This window comes from Colossoma macropomum, unplaced genomic scaffold (assembly GCF_904425465.1).
Source record: "Colossoma macropomum unplaced genomic scaffold, Colossoma_macropomum, whole genome shotgun sequence".
NCBI classification, from domain to species: domain Eukaryota; kingdom Metazoa; phylum Chordata; class Actinopteri; order Characiformes; family Serrasalmidae; genus Colossoma; species Colossoma macropomum.
In genome coordinates this window covers 32,221,540-32,239,383 of record NW_023494792.1, presented here as the reverse complement: position 1 = coordinate 32,239,383, position 17,844 = coordinate 32,221,540, and the positions used below count along the sequence as shown (strand labels likewise).

Sequence of the window (17,844 nt, the reverse complement as noted above, 5' to 3'; positions counted from 1 at the left end):
GAAGAATTCAATGTAAAGCAAATATACATCCTGTGCGAACAAATGCAGCTCTGTCACCTCCCAAATACACCTACCCCACAACCGTCTGAGCCACGTCCTGTAAGAACGTCATTTTCTAATCGTCACTTACGGCTTCCCTCCAAAATGTAGTGGATGAAGTGAAGAATTAGACAAGGTGAATCACAGAGTCACTTCATTACGTCTGTCATTACATGAAATCAGTCGATACGTCTCTCTCTAGAATCCACTCGGCAATCTGATGCACTCTCCTCGTCCTTCTAGCTTCCATTAAAGGGAAATTTCACATTCTTCTCAAAATGTGTGCATAATTATACGGTTAAGACGTAAATAAAGTCATTCAGAGTGGACTGGTGTGGGATTCTTGAGTTCTAGAGAAACTTATGGAGTCAGAATAGTTCACAGTGGTGGTGATAGGAACCAGACGTCAGAACCAGAGTTTAAAGCCATTGAGAGCTCCCTCACAGAAAGCCGTTGCATAAAATGGTTACAAATATCTTACCTACATGTCTGAGAGGTTGTTTTAGGATAGTTTTGAGAGAATATCTTACCCTAAAATGCATTAATAGCCGATTGTGGTGGAAGTAGTGCATGCAGGACAGTAAAAGGCAAAATAGTTCCCAAAGGAAACATTTTTTTTCACTGCTTTACCATCACCAACCTCCCATATAACCACTCAGAAGACACGTGTAGGTTCACTGGTAGTAAATAAAATGTATATATATTTGCGCTGTAGTCATTGTGACGTCTGGTTCCTATCACCACCACTGTAAAGACATCTGAGTCTCTAAGCTTCTCTACAGTAAACCACTTCAGACCAAACCGCTCTGATAGACTCTGCTTACATCTCATCTATTGAATTACGCATAGTTTTTAATGAAAAATTCTGCTTTAAAAAAATGTTTTAAACATTGCAAACAGTACAAGCAAGAGTCTCTCTTACATACAGCCACATATGTAAACAGTAAACTGCAAATATTTTGATTAAATGGCAAATCACCAGCATTGTCCATATACAAAGTTTGCGGTCTAAAAGCATAGTGCAGTAATCCCTTGTTTTAAAGCCACCTCACAATAACTTTTCACTGTTTTATAGCACATACGGTAATTCATACACGTCATTCACGCCACCGAAAATGAATGATCACTATTCACGTTAAAGCTCAGTCCTTTCAAATATGACTTTCAAGTCGTCTTGTACCAATAGATTCCTTCTGTTTGATTTGTCAGGCCTGCAAACATCGTCCGCAAATCATGTCCTTGTACTCTCAAGCGTTTCCAAAGCAATACTGTACAAAAAAAGGCAGAAAACAAAAACGCAAATCATGTTTTAGACCTACAATAGAGGAGGCAACACACGGAAAATAAGAACGTCTAACACTGCTTTGAAGGTTCTTGCACATGGGTTATGTCTTTGGTCACTAGAAGCCATGGAAAGTCTTTGGTTAATAAAAAAAGGGTAACATTTTACGGTAGGGCAGTATTTATAGAGCTATTTCAGCAAGAGTTATGATAAGTGATGTGTGTTGGAATATGCTGTGTAGGAGTAGATGAGTAGTAGTGGGCGATATGGCCTGAAATGTATATCACAGTATAATCAAAATTTCAGCTTTGGAATAAATCACAGTGCACATATATTTAAATAAAACCACTTTAGATGCTTAATCCATCCTATTTTTGTAGGTTAACAGTGACGTATTATTCCAGGATGTGCCTTCACACTTCAATAAGAACCATTTTAATAATAATAATCAGAGTAAATCTATTTTGTGCTAAATAATAAAAACTAATTTCAACAATATGTAGATGTCAATATTGTTCACTACACTAACCTGGCAAAAATGGTGCTAAATGTTGTTTTATGTCTTATGAATTTCTACAGAGATGAAGTTGGGTTTTCTTTGTGGTTTGAATTTTTCGGTCCACCTTAAATGGAGCAGCAGTTACATTCTGCACCATTTAAGGTGGAACGGGCAAATCTGAATAAGACGCTTCAACTTTGTCGATTTTCTCTGGTTTCATTCATTCTTTCAAAAGATGGTTCTTCAACAGCTCTTTAGTAAAGAAAAAGGTTCTATAAAGAACCATGAACACTCACAGAACCTTTTGCATGATTAAAGGGTTCTTTGCATGGTGAGATGTTTCTTCAGATTGACGGAGAATGTGCTGTAGATGGTTCTACATATGACCTTTTTGAAAAGGGTTCTTCTATTGTTACAAGCTTGACATCGTAACAATAGAAGAACGCTTGTTAGCGATATATAGAACCCAATTTAAAAAATTCTATGTAGAACCATATACAGCACATTCGCCATCAATCTGAAGAACCACCTCACCCACTCACAACCCTTTGATCGTGCAAAAGGTTCTTTGGGTGTTCATGGTTCTATATACTGCGATGGACTGGCGACCTGTCCGGGGTGTGTCCTGCCTTCCGCCCGGTGACTGCTGGGATGGGCTCCAGCACCCCACCGCGACCCGGAGGGATAGGCGGTTTGGATGATGGATGGATGGATGGTTCTATATAGAACCATTTTCTTTACTACAGAACCCTTAAAGAACTATAATTCATAAGACTGTAAGGTTCTGTCTTTCACTTATATAAGTAATTAAGCAATCTATAAAATAATTTTGACGATTAATCAACCAGTTTGTAATCAATAGTCAGCAAGCACGGTGACCCTTTTGGGTGCTATATAGAACCCTTTTTAAAAAGGTTCTACATAGAACCATTTATAACACATTCTGAAAGACCATTTCATGATGCAAAGAGTGTTTTTTGAGTGTTCATGGTTCGATATAGAACCATTTTCTTTACTAAAGAACCTTTAAAGAACCATCTTTTTTAAGGGTGTAGCTGTGGCCCACATACTCGAATCTCCACACGTCTGACGCTGCTGGAAATAGGAAAATATTACAATTATACAGTCACCAGTATCAGCTGGTCCATGGCTTATTTCATTCACAAGGCCCTGACCACAGCAATGCTGACCTGAGGCAGCTGACTAAATCAAGTGGTTTCTCAGGCATCGATCTGGTGTCCGGGATAGGCTAATGCTAACTCCTATTCCTTCATATCTGCTGCCTCGAAAACAAAGTGGACAACTTCAGATGTAAGGTACTAGACAGCGGGAGGTGATCGAGGGTCTGCTGTGTTTCCATTTTCATTTGAAACATCACTGAAACATCCCTGGCTCCGCCACTCAGCTAAAGAGGCTAACATTAGCTGGATTGTACTGTTCGTACATCAACGTATGCACATACCTCCCACTACTACTATGTAGATTTATGTTAGCTGTCTTGAAAGGCTTATGAAGAAGTTACGAATGCTGCCCTTCAGTAAAGTGTTACCATGTAACGCATAGTCTGTCAGGTGCAAAGCAGTTGAAGCAAAAGCGTTCAGTCCCAGGCCTGAGCATTCCCTGATTCCACTCATCAGCTACCTCCCCTTATCGAGCCCTGTATGAGTTGAATCAGCCATGTAAGAGCAGGTAAATCACTGGGACTGAATTTCCACTTAGAGGATAAAAAAATCTTTTCATTATCGCTTCATAATCCCAGATAGAGTAACAGCCAACAACACTGGCATTTATCAACGTCTCCAGCATTACATTCAGAATCGAAAGGCCACTTTGGAAGCAGAATTAGAGAATCTGAAACGGTCCCTAGAGTCTCTCGTCTGTTCTTTCATCCATTCTCTCATCCATCGTATCTATGATCCCTTGACTGTAGTCCAGTCTCTGGTCCAAGGGTCACCAGCCCAGTTAACCTTCCTGCAGAGTTGAATTTCAGCCCAAATTTGACACCTATGCTAATCAAGAAGTGTCAATATACGTTTGTGTAGGTTCTTGTGGACTTGCTTGACGCCCATCTTCCAATTCCAACACTCAACAACGTAGAGAATGGTTCTGAGAATGGTAAAAATACCCCAGAAGTGTTCTTAGCCTGCTCTGAATCCTGAGGTTGCATCAGTCGGTAACTTGTCATTAGGGATAAATGTGATTTCCCAACATCATTGCAATGGCAGAAGAGGTGAGTCAGAACCATCTCATGGAGTGAGTAATGCAATCTTTGAAGAAATGCCTCATGATGAAGAAATGCCTTGTTCTGACTTACGTTACGACAATGAAACATATTCTCCATTCTTACAAGGTACAGTACTGTGCCGAAGCCAGAGACCACTCTTCATTTACTTTCTTTGTGGATACCTCCAAAGTTCAGTCTCAGAAGTTGGTTTAGCACTTTCTGCTTCTCATGATCCAGGTAGCCCCGAACCCATTCAGTGATGTTGAGGTCTGGGCTCTGGGGTGGTCAGTCCATTGTTCAGCTTCTCGACAGCTGCACATCCCTTCAGACCCATAGCGTTGAGTTGTCTTCTCACAGTAGAAGGATGAACAGAAACACCTGTGGATGTTTCAGATCCGAAGCAAGAGTTGAGCTCGACCATTTATACTTGAAATTACATAAATGAAGGGTGGTCTCTGGCTTTTGCACAGTACTGTATGCTGTCAATTCTTCCACTCTCCATTCTTGAGTTTGTTTCTGCAGAAGTCCATTATTGGTATTTAGAAACATCCAAGGTCTACTGAAGACATTGATTATGTGCCAAATTAGTGATTGGAGCTAAACTCTGTAAGCAGGTAGGTCTCTAGGAGCAAGGCTGGGGACCACCACTGGTGCTTTCTCAATAATTGGTCCACTGTCTGGTTCAATTTGTAGTCCAACCTGTTTCCCTTAATCCTTGCATCCTACAGATCTTCAGACACTCCTCCCCGCTTCACCCTCAGGCTCCCGGTCCAGCCACGTGGGCAGGTGTTGTAGGTGCGCGCCCCGGGCGAGCGTACACCTGAATCTTCCGACTCAAGGGAGGCGTCCGAGTCAGTGAGGGAACGGGTGTTGTAGAGGCGCAGTGGGGAGCGGACCATGCGGGTGGGAGTTGGCGGTGGGCTGGTGAAAGTCGGGGACTGGGCCCCCAGAGAGCGAGACTGAAAGGGGCTCGCAGGTTTGGGTTCAAAGGGCAGGATGCTGCTGCTGACTGGAGACATGGGGAGGTTGTGCCCACTGAGAGCCCCAGGCGACGGGCTGTTCTTCCGCTTGGCTGCGTTGATGATGTTCTTGGCCAGGAGGCGGTGGTTGGCCTTGGTGTCTTGGGGGCTGATTGGGGATTGGCACCCGCTCTCCCAAGGTGGAGAAACAGGGGTGGTGGGAGTACGGTTACTGGTGGGCCTGCAGAATGGGGTGGAAGGGGCTGGGTTATGGAAGGGTCTTGGGGTTGAAGAGGAACTGACGGGGCTTTGGATGGACTTTTGGGTTGGAGAGGAGGAAATGGGATTATGAATGGTTCTTGGGGTTGGGGAGGAGGTCGCTGGGTTATAGATGGGTCGGGGTGGTGGGGAGGTAACTAAAGTGCTCCGTTGGCTGCTGGGGGACCAAACGGCACTGTGGAGGCCCTCTGGGCTGCTGAGGCGGCGGGACAGGTTGGGTGTCCAGGGCGTTGGGGTGCTGGAGCGGCTGGATGGAGCTGCAGTTGGTGACTCTTCTTTGACCTGAAGACAGAAAAGAAACATTATTCTCAGCTATATAAAAATAGAGTTTGATTTAGCATAACACTGCTTGATAACAGCTATGTTTGCAATCCAGCAAGCACAATACTACTCCCACAGCAGTGACCAGGGACAAAATGTTCCAGATGTATGTTAACCCCAGAAGTAGCACTGCACATTTTAGTGTCTCCTTTTTTCTGGAATGCCTGACTTAAGTCACAAAAGGTCTGATTATTTGTAATCTTGGGAGTTTAAAACTTTTTTTAAGTGTGGAAATGCACATACTGTGCACATATGTATGTACTGGATAGAGAAGAATAAGTTTATCTAGAGAAATTCTTATTCTACTGACTCATTATCTTATTTCATGAACTTAAATGGCCCCTATCCTACATTTTGACATCTGTGTGATGCCATGTACCAAAAAACCATCCTGAACATTTTACTTGACCATTTCTAACCTCTTTATATCCCTTAGAATTAACCAGGCTGCTTTTGGCTGCCCTGTGTTGTTCCTCATTGAATGAAGTACAGCTTTAACCTGAATGAGCAGGGCTAGAATATTGTAGGCAGGATACGTCTTTACGTGTAAAAGCATTGGTTTTGTGACATCACAAATACGGTGAATTCAAAACGAGACTGTTTTTGCAGCTGAGTTTCCATATATAGATGTTTCCATATGTTTACATACTAAATCACACTCTTGTATTTCAAAAAAAGTGAGAAAAAATGTTTTACATGATATGGGCATAACATTAGTGCTGTTTTATTTGCCAACAATCATGTCATATCATTTTTGCATTAGCATTTTCCAACCTCTGTTTATCCTTTACAACAATACCGGCTGTTTTTTCATAACTGTGCCTTTAACATTGTTATATGCAAATGAGAGCAGTTCTGATTGACGGCCCTGTATTGTGCCTCATTGAAAAGGCGCTCAGAGTTAGAAACACTCTTTAGAACTTAAGCACGAATGGGCAGTGCTAAACATCCATAGGCTATATAGGTCAATATATGTAAATGAGTTGTGTGACATCACAAAAACAATGAATTCAAAACCAGCTCTTTTCACAGCATAGTTTTCATATATAGACTGTATGGACTGTGTAATAAATGGCAGGTTTTGAAACATTTAACAGTGTTTACACGTTACTTCAAACTCTTTTATTTCAAAACTGTGACAGAAATGCACATTTCTGCGATACAGGCCCTTTAAAGCAAGTCAAGATGTCTAGAAATGAGCTAAATAATCTTATAGTACTCTTATAACAATGTCAGAATAGGAAATCTAGCTATATTGGCTAGATTTAAGATCTTTTCACATGCCAAGATATCATTTTTTTTGGCTGTGCAGTGCTGCAGCCCTCCAGGACAGGAGTCTGACACCCCTTTCCAAGGCTAAAAATGATTTTTAAACTGAACATCCTCATTGACCATGTGATTTAAATTAGACTGGGCTTGATCTGTATCCGGAAAACATGTCCCAGCTCACATGAAGGCCAAACGCAGCTCTCTGTGCTCACGCCAACCGGCTACTGTGCTCGAATGTGTTTGAACAGGATCAGGAAACCCATAAACACTCACTCCAAACACACACGCAAGGCCTATTCAATGTTAAAATGCACGCACAGCGGCGATGTCAGGATTTCTAGAGCGTTCCGGGTAAATATAGCGGGCTCTATTTATTCTCCTGCGTTCTCTTTTTTTCAGTATAGTGAGCTTTCGTGCCCTGTTCAGGTTACTAGCATGCAGGCCAGCACCACTAACCTTTGCTGAGGTACGCGTTTACTCTGCTGAGCCTGCTGGGTAGGTTTTCACCTCCAGAGAACGTTTATACCATGTGAGAGGGAGGCCAGGGGTCAGCATGACTGAAAGCAGGGGTTCAGTGCCATGGTGGAGGAACAAAGGGCTGAAATACTCCAGAGAGTCCTATTTCACTTAGGATTGATTTTGAAATATGTGTTATTTTAAGTACTTTAAGGGCATTTCCACTAACTTTGAAAAATTTCTCCATAATTCAGTCAGTGAGATGTAAACAAAGTCATTCAGAGTGGTTAGGTGTGAAATGGTTCACTGTAGAGAAACTTACAGACCCAGATTTCTTTACAGTGGTGGTGATAGGAACCAGACGTCACAATGTCTACAACACAAATACAGACATTTTATTTACCATCCAAAACCACCAGTGAACCTACACGAGTCTTCTGAGTGTGAATATGTGATGTTGATGATGGTAAAATAGTGGAAATCTGGAAGGTTTTTTTGGGACTATTTTGCCTCACAACACCCTGCACATACCCTTCCACCATAAATAGATAAAATTGTATATGTTCTGGCCAAAATCGTCTCACAACACTACTGGAACAATGTCTCAGACATCAGGCAGTGAATTCATAACCATTTCATGTAAAAACTTTCTGTGATGGAGCTTTTAGAGGCATTAAACTCTTCAGACGTCTGGTTCCTATCACCACCACTGTAAACAATTCAGACTCTGTAAGTTTCTCTAGATTTCACACTAAACGACTCTGAATGACTTTGTTTACATCTCAACCTTTTAATCATACTGATATTTTGTAAAATCAGTGGAATTCCCCTTTAATGGCATAATAAAAGTCTTACTAAATGCGCTCACAGTTTCCATTTAAGCACTTTTAGTGCTTACTGAATGTGCCAGAAACAGAACACAAAAAAGTACTGAATCCCATCAATGCAGATTTGTCACCTGCTGTAAACTGTATGCATTTAATACATTTTTATAATATTTTACGACTTGTTATTGCTTTCATACGATTAATTTTATTTTCAGAATGTAGTTAAAGGAAGAAAACAAATTCAAATTCAGATTCTGGTGCATCACAGCACTGCAGTGTACTTGCCCTAACACCCTGATTCAACTTGGCCATTAAAGGCTTATATTATTCTGCATAATTCAGAGGTTGAGATATAAACAAAGTCACTCAGAGTGGTTTGGTGTGAAATGGTTCACTGTAGAGACTCAGATTTCTTTACAGTGGTGGTGATAGGAACCAGACATCACAATGTCTACAACACTAATATAGCCATTTTATTTACTGTCCAAAACAACCAGTGAACCTACATGAGTCTTCTGAGTTTTATATCCTCATTGTCAACAATTTTTTATCTTAACTTTTTGTGATTTTCCTTTTTTCTACGTCATTCGGGCTCAGCAGTTGCCCTTTACATGGTGTGAAAATTTCATGATGAATGGACCAATAGAAATGATCCAAAATCCATCCATCCATCCATCATCTAAACCGCTTATCCTTCTGGGTCGCGGTGGGGTGCTGGAGCCTATCCCAGCTGTCATTGGGCGGAAGGCAGGATACACCCTGGACAGGTCGCCAGTCCATCGCAGGGCTGATCCAAAATCATTTAGAATAAAATCTCTTTACATTAACTTACATTAAAAGTAGCATTTTTGCTTTGTTTGTTTGTTGTCTTTTTGGAGATACTTGGTTTTTCTTTGGACACTGAAGTTCTGTGGTATTGATGATGGTAAAATAGTTGAAAATCTGAAATAAATAAGGTTTCTTTGGGCCTATTTTGCCTCGAACTGCTCTCCACTATGTCTCTAATTTTGTCATTTTTAACTATTTTGCATAATTTAAAAAAACTCCAGTTTTGCTTTGTGTTAAAATTTCACTATGAACGGACCAGCACAAGTGGTGCAAAGGTAATTTGGAAAAATCCTGGTTGCAATAACTTTCACTACAAGCTAAGAAAGATTTTTCCTTCTCCTTTAAAGTTACTATTTTGAAGATACAAGGTTTCATTCTGACATCGATGAAAAATGGTATCACAAACCTACTGTAAGACAGTGTCTCAGGGTATTCATAACTATTTCATGTAATAACTTTCTGTATTGTAGCTTTTAGAGGCATGTCTGGTTCCTATCACCACCACTGTGAACAAGTCTGGCTCAATAAGTTTCTGTAGAACAGACCATTTCAGACCAAACCACTCTGAATGACTCTGTTCATATCTCAACCATTTAATAATTTTGCAGGAAAAATCGCAAAAGTTTCCCCTTAACGAGCTTTATTTCACGGTTGCTTCACGGTTGTTCTGTAAATTGCTGTGTTTACGAGTCTTCTGTCATTTTGGTCCAGTTGTTTGTATGAATTTTATTTCTGTCCTGTATTTTTCTCTGTAGGCACTTCAAGCTGCATATAAACAGTTTCAGAAATGATGAGGGTTTTACTTTAACACCAACAAATGTCTTTCTGAATTTTCTGTTATTTCCTAAGCGAGTCAGTAAGAGAATATCTGAGAATCTGGGCTGAGTTTACAGCAGTATGTAAAAGGTAAACAAGGAAATGGTGAAAAAATGAGTCAGGCAGTAAAAGCAAAAGGACAGGAACAAAGATTACAGATATTAAAGCACTGTGGAAAGAATAAAGAGGCCAGAGAGCAGAGTTTCTGTTGCGTTTTAATCAAAGGGAAAGCAGAGGGAAACACCAGAAAACAGTCAGAGAAAGAGAAAAAGACTAGAATAGCAGAAACTAAACGTTCAGTGAAAGAGATGGAGGAGTCCTATAAGATCATCTAATCGACCTAATCTGAGAAACGTTTAATATTTGGAAAACAAATGCAACACTGTCCTCCTCTCTCGTGTTATCAAAGCATGTGGAGACGGCAATTACGTGGAATTATTGCTTCCTTGCATCGAAAATAAGAAAAAGAGCACTGGTGAAGGCTTAGAGGCGGCGAAGGATTTCCCTCACTCCTCCTTTCATGTCTGTACGTTTTGAATTGCAACTCGTAGATCATAAACCCGAGACACCATCTGCTGAAGTGCTTTAAAAGACCGTAGCAGACTTTATCTTGAACACTTGGAAGCAACCTACTGGTTTCTCACCTGAAAGATATTTGGCCTGAGCGTCTTTAAAGTGAGAGCTGCACTAAATCGCTATGGCTTTATTTAGTGACGTGTCCAAAAATAAGACACAAATATAGTGGGGGCTGCGGGCCACAACACTCCAAAAAAGCCCTCTGGTGGCCAGCTTCTGAGCACAGCGTGAAGTGGTTGCCATTTCTCAGCAGAATACCTGACGTTTATTGCCTCCCCATGCAAAACTAGGGAAAATAAACTACAGTAAAGCATATTTCATCATTAAATCGGGAGCGAAAGGCACCCTGGATGCCTGGAGAGAACAATATACTGTGTGTGAAAATAATCTATAGCGTTTATTGCGTTTTCTTTTTTCCTGGAACACCTCCCGAGGCTGCCTGTGCCTGTTTCGTCAGCTCTAATCGGACAAACAGCCCGGTATGTCCCCTGTTAAGCCTCATCACGTGTTGGTCTGTAAAGTGCAGTGAGTAAACAAGAGCAGCAGAACGTTTTGGAAGAAGAGAAATAGACTAAAAGAAGGACGGCTTCCACACCTGTGGGGCAATCCCCGCTTTCTTGGCAGAGTAGGTGGGTTTGGGTGCCTGGATGGTAGACCTAGGTGAAGCCACGCGTTCAGGAGCTGAGCCTGAAACAGGGGAGGCCAAGCTGCTGCTCAGGGGCATCACGGGAGGAGAGAAGCAATGTGCCGATCTGTAGGTGGCTGAAGGACTGTACTGGGCAGTTATGGGGCTGGATGGGAGAGAAGTTTGTCTGGGGTAGGAGGGTCCAGTCAACACAGGTTTGGGTGGCGGCGCTGCTCTTGGAAGGGTGCCAATGGGGTCCTTGGTAGGGCTGAGGATAAACAAAGAGGAATTAAGCTGGTAAGGTTGGTGCCGGGATAGCTCCATTTCCACTCTGCTGCAGCCATTCTCCAACGCCGGGCTTTCCGGGACCAGAGGTGGTGCGGGTGCTTGCACCTTTGCCGGAACATTCTTCTTGTTGGTGGCCTGCTGGGTATGGAGAGACTTTGCAATCTGCGCACTGATGTTGGAAGAGTTAGCGATGGCCTTCACTCGACCAGGCATGTTTGATGGATATACCCAGGAGGGAGGTAAGGACGAGGTTGGAGAAGGAGATCTCACTCCGGCTTTGTTTTCGTGAACGTACTTCTCCATTCTGGTCTGGCGCTTGGTGAAAAGCTCTGCCCCCTTCCCAGATGCGTCCATCAGGGCTTGCTCGGGCTTGTGCTCGGGCTTGTGCTCCGTCCTGCCCCGGGTTCTGGTGCTTCTGAGTGTCGATGCCCACTCCGGCACAAAGGCCTCCTCCACTCCGCCCTCATCTTTGGCAAGGAAGTTGGAGGCCTCTGCTCCAAGGGCCAGGAGCTCCTCCTCCTGCTGTGGCGGCTCCGACTGGCCCCGTCCTCTCTTCATCTCATCAGCCCCCTGGACCAGAGACAAGAGCTCAGGGTTCGGGGCTAACTTCGGCTTCTCCTGAAAAGTGAACATTGACTTGCGGTTGGCCCGCCGGACGACGCCTTCATCCAGGATTCCCGTCCGAATTGGTGTCACTGACCTCCTCTCGCTCACAAACTGAGGGATGAAGGTGGGGCGGGGCGCAGTCGGAGGGGCATAGTAGACGGGGGCTGGTGGGGGGGACATGGCAGAGGGTAGAGGATTAGAATGGACAGACGGAGGTGGGCTCATGTAGGTGGGAAGCGGAGGGGTCGGGTACGAAGGTGCAGGAGGTGGAGGGGAGAATGCTGGTCTGGATGATATTGGGAAAGGGGGATCAACGTGAGTTGGTGGACGCAGGTCGCTGTCAGGTGGAGCAGAGAGTGGAGGAGTGGAGTAGGAGGGTGCTGGGGTGTCCGGAGCAGGGCTTCCAGACCCAGCCGAGGTCACTGCGCCTGGGGAGAAAAATGGCCGAGCCGTCCTGTTCATGATGTTTGGCTGCTTTGATGCTGGCTTGGCTGCTTGTCCATTGTGCTCAGTGCTGTGGCAGCCATTTGGGATGTCTTTAAAAGCATCTGCTGGGCCCTTTAATTCCACTGTTAACTGCACATCTTCTTGTCCAGCTCGGTCAAGAACAGCTGTGCTGTCACCTCCATCCTTTGATTCCTCAGCTATGTCCTCGTCCTTCTCGTTTACAGGAACAAAATGTCTGTCCCCTGCCCTGTCCTCCACTTCTCCCAGCTCACACACCACCTCCTCCGCCTCCATGTCACGTCCCTTGATGGACGGCCGCAGGATCTGGCTACTTCTGTGGTTCAAATCTCCGGACTGGCTGTCAGTCGAGTGCTCCCATGTCAACGTGCCTGAAGCAGGAGAGTCTGGTTCATTCCGGGACTGGTGGTGGCCTCCTTCTCCACCTCCCACGCTCACCAGCGTGAAGGCATTGACCCTCTGTCTGCGGCGGTTGAAAAGCTGGACACCTCTGGAGTTGGTGTTAGACGGCACGGTCAGCTGCGCTGCGATGATCTGACTCCGAGTCCGCGCTTCCTTCAGCTCCTTCTCCGAGAGGCTCGCGCTCCGGCTGAGGTCTGCAATGGCAAAAGCAGGAAAAGTCAGGACAAAAAGACAAGAATTACAGCGACTTCACCACTTACGCACAAACCTAATCCACATGCAAAGCTACTTGTTGCTTTTTCAGTTAACGAGGAGCATTGTGAGGTGTTGCTCAACAAAGCTTGTAAATGTCGAGACTCGCTGCGAACCACCAAGTGCAAGCTATTCACGAGCCTGGTGAGGCATATACTATTTTAAAGCCCATATAATTGTTCCTGCACATGTGGTCACGATTAGCAGCGTTCTAGCACGGCTGGCCCGGGGTGATACATATTGTAGCCCTGTTTCACATTAGAGCGTCTCTAAATGAAGCCTGCCGACTCCAACTTTGTCATTATTTTCATTACCCTCTCGTTACTGTCATGAGAATTTGGGATTTGCCTGAGGTTTAGCCTTATGGGATATCCTAATAGCGAGGGCCCGGTGCAGTTGTCTCTCTGAGTTAAAGATTTCAGTAATGGTAATTTAATGCTAGCTCCTCTGCGCTGCACTGAATCCCTGAACAGCAAAGAGATTCAAAACGCTCAATACATCACCTCTAAAAATTCAACTACTGACTGTGAAATGGGCTGTTTTTTTAAGAAAAGGGTAAAATACACTAGTCTTCACACATTGTGAACATAAGTCATACGTTATCCCATGTACTACATGTGAAATAGCAAAAATATAATATTTCAACATCATTTTTCAGGATATTTTATCTTTCTGAATTGTAATAAGAGCCTCATTAAAAAAATAATGTCAAATACTGAGACTACAGTGACATTTATTTACACACTGCACTGCACTGAATCCAGTTAAACAGGATTAATTGCAGTTATCATGCAGTTAGTCAGTGTTTTTATTGTTTATGATTTCCACAATATGCTCAGAAAACCATACTGTGACATAATGTGATTTGTGTACATTATCACAATAATGATAAATGTCACCATATTGTTCACCACTAATGTAAAATAAGCATTTTTTATTATTTCTTTATTAGAAACACCTACAGTGGGGTCCAAAATTCTGAAACCACTAGTGAAATAGTGAAAATGCTTTTATTTTGCGTTCTTTTCTAATTTAATACATTTACAAATTACATTATATACAATTTATATTATCAGCATAACAGTTTGATGTGAAAAGTATAATCTTTGAAATATTTACATGAATTTCTGAATTTCTTCTGTTTGCTTTTGCTTTAATGACAGCATTCACTCGACACTTGAAGTACAATATCCTTAATCTGCTCAGAATGTTGTGATATCATGAGACATAATTTATCACGATAATAATAAATATCGGCATATCGCTCACCCCTAACATAAAATAAGCATTTTTCATTTCTATGCACCACTGTGGACAATGATATGTCTCACTAGAGCTGGGCAATGTGATGATGATATTTATCATTATTGTGATATTAAGTCACGATATGTTTTTGTGAGCATATCGTGGACATTGTCAGTACTGAAAGAACACTGACCATCTGCATGTTTCATTACACTGAGAGCATAATTAGCCTAACCGGAAGAGTTTCATTGGATTTAGTGCTGCACAGTGTGTGAAATGTTGAACACAAATCATTGCATTCATAGTTTTTGAAAGTAGTTTTTAAAACGTGGTTTCTTTTTTTTTGTCTGTTCCAATTTACCACATGTCGAAAAAGTGAAAAATTGTGGCATATACCGTTTCTTGAAAGTGTCATGATGATAGATCTTTGCCATCTACATCTCACTAGCTTATGTAATGATCCAGAATAAATAAATCACAAAAAAACAATGTGAGTGATCGTGAGCCTCTGGCACAGCGAGGTGCTAAACAAGCATCTTTCTGTTGAAAGTGGCAGTGGTTTTATTGTCTGGTTGTTTAGAGTTCCCATTCCACTCTGCACAAGTATTTCCTTTAGCATGCGGCTCCGGTCCCTCCCTTAGCATTCCTGAAATACTGAGAAAATTCCCTGCTTAGGTCTGTGGCATGCACTCCGAGATCGCTCTCAGACGCCCGAGCCTTGGACAGTCGTCTGGCTGCATCCAAATCCCAGCACACTCACAAATGTGGACACTTACTGAACACGAATAGACCCAGTTATCATCTTAGACTTTCATTTACAGTGCTGCTACAGTGCTACTCATATTTAGTACGTATCCACTCAACTGTTTCTTGCATCACTGGCTGCTTTATTAGAAACACCTGGGGGGCTGGGGGGTCAAAACTCTTATTAACTTTTATTAACTTTCTAGTTCAGTACACAGTTGTTCATTACAGATTATATTATAAGCAGAACAATTTGAGTGAACCACGAATTTCTGAATTACTTTTTATTTCAGTATTTGGTGGTACACCCCTTTTGCTATAATGACAGTGTGCACTCGAGCTGGTCATGGACTCCAAGTTTGTGAGAAAGCCTCTTACGAGTAGATCAGATCCACCTGAGAGTCATCTGAACACAAGCTTCAATGGAAAATACGATTTTTTTTTAAATCTGACCTTTTTGCATGAAGGCCAAAAGGGAAATTTCACCAATTTTGACAAATTTATGCATAATTTAGCCAATGAGATGTAAACAAAGTTATTCAGAGTGCTTTGATGTGACATTATAGAGAAAAACTCTGAATTCTTTACAGTGGTGCTGACAGGAACCAGACGTCACAATGTCTACAACACAAATACAGACATTTTATTTACTGTCCAAAACCACCAGTGAACCTACACGAGTCTTCTGAGCTTTCTCTGTAACGTGGATGATGGTGAAATAGTGATAAGCTGTTTTCTTTAGGTACTGTTTTGCCTCAGAACGCCCTGCATATATTTAACTATATAGAATGGCTTTAAAAAATATATATTGGCCGAAAGGCTTATCAGAAAAGTGTCTTAGACATCAGGCAGTGTATTCATGACCATTTTGTGTAATAACTTTCTGTGAAGGAGCTTTTAGAGGCATTAAACTCTTTAGACGTCTGGTTCCTGTCACCACCACTGTAAATAGTCCTGGCTTGGTAAGTTTCTCTAAAATATTTTTTAAAATCCTAAAACGTTTTGTTGTTTATTTGCAGGTTCATATAAAAGTGAGTTTCAAAGTGGTCTCAGACTGCAGGACCCCACTGTATCATCTCAGTATAATCCAAACTGGCATTTGTTTTGTGTTGGCCTGCTCTAACGCATGATGTCTGTATATTGTACATACATTGTGATAAACACTGCCTGTGATTACAGGGCACTGCTTGTAAACAAGTCTGCACTGGTTGTTTTTTGCCTTGTTAGAGGTTATAAGACAAGTTTGCACTTCCCAAACATTAATATGATTTAAAGCTGATGCTTCAACATTTGCCCAACATTTTTCTTGGATTCCCCCCCACTGAGGTCCCCCCCCACTTATGCCCTTGTTTTATGTAGCAAAAAGAGTCATAATTCATTTTTAATGACCACTTTCTAACCACTCTTTATCTCTTAGATTTAAACAGGCTGTTTTTGTTACTGTACCTTTAAGACTAATGTATGTAAATGACTCTGTTCTGAATGAAAGCCCTGCATTGCTGCACATTCAAAAGCTGTTTGTTTGTTTGTTTATTTTAAAATAATAAGGATAATTCTGTTTTCCATGATATTGTGCAGACTAACCCCCTAACACACAGACTAACCCCCTACCACAAAACTAAACCCCTAACACACAGACTAAACCCCCACCACACAGACTTACCCCCTACCACACAGACTAACCCCTACCACAAAACTAAACCCCTAACACACAGACTAAACCCCCACCACACAGACTAACCCCCTACCACACAGACTAACCCCTACCACACAGACTAAACCCCCACAACACAGACTAACCCCTACCACACAGACTAAACCCCTACCACATAGACTAAACCCCTACCACACATATTAAACCACTACCACACAGAATAAACCACTACCACAGACTAACCCCCTACCCCAATAACGCCCACCACACAGACTAACCACCTACCACAAAGGCTAAACCCCTACCACACAGACTAAACCCCTAGCACAAAGACTAACCCCTACCACACAGACTAAACCCCTAGCACAAAGACTAACCCCTACCACACAGACTAAACCCCACCACACAGACTAAACCCTCTACCACACAGACTAAACCCCTTGTGCAGACTAAAGTGTTAGGTTTTTAAATGTTTACTTACTACGTTCCATTTTTTATTTCAAAACAGTGAGAACAATTTCGTTTTCCATGATATGGGCCCTTTAACACTGACATAATACTGTCTGATTCCGATTCTGAAAATATTCCAATTTTATGGTATTTTTCAATATAAAAGTGATTTTTTTATGGATTTTTTATGGTATTTTTCAATGTAAAATAGTGAGAACGTTTTCCATGACTTTAACGTTGACATAATACTTCCTGACTGAAGATATTACATTAGTATTTTACTGTATTTTTCAATATAAAAGTCATTTTAATATAAAAATGTATGTAAAAGTTCTTTTATATTAAAAAATACCGATTAAAAAGTGTCTCACCGAAGAAAATACAATTCCAATTAAATATCTTCAGTTCAACATAAAAATTAAAAATCAATTCAAACTGACTCTCTTTTTAAAATATCTCCTTCTTGCATCACATCCTGGAGGGCATCACACTGAGAATGATCCTATTGTTAATAAGCTAGATGACTCCCTTGAGACAGCTGACTCACTGGTTTAAGTGTCGTTAAACAGCGCAATACAAACACAATCTGCTTCCTTAATAGTTCTTTGATTAATTGTCCGCTGTGTGTTTCTCTGTGGGAGTTTGAGCTTTTATCTCTAATCCTACACCGTGAAGCTTGGCAGCACACTTGCAAACAACTTTCTGAGCAGGTTCGACTGCCCTGCCAGCTCACAATCC

The 17,844-nt window shown here is 42.1% G+C and overlaps 1 protein-coding gene across 17 annotated transcripts in view; it reads right to left on the bottom strand.

Annotated features, from left to right (window-relative positions):
• Window positions 1-902: 902 nt before the first annotated feature.
• LOC118812155 (extensin) overlaps window positions 903-17,844 on the bottom strand; it is a 38,775-nt gene continuing 21,833 nt past the window's right edge. For all 17 annotated transcript variants that reach the window (XM_036576904.1, XM_036576905.1, XM_036576906.1 and 14 more), the window contains 2 exons: window positions 10,971-12,955; window positions 903-5,564 (listed from right to left, as the gene is read on the bottom strand). In XM_036576904.1, the coding sequence (XP_036432797.1) occupies window positions 4,767-5,564; window positions 10,971-12,955 (2,783 nt within the window). In that variant the 3' untranslated portion in view covers window positions 903-4,766. The remainder of the gene's footprint in view (window positions 5,565-10,970; window positions 12,956-17,844) is intronic.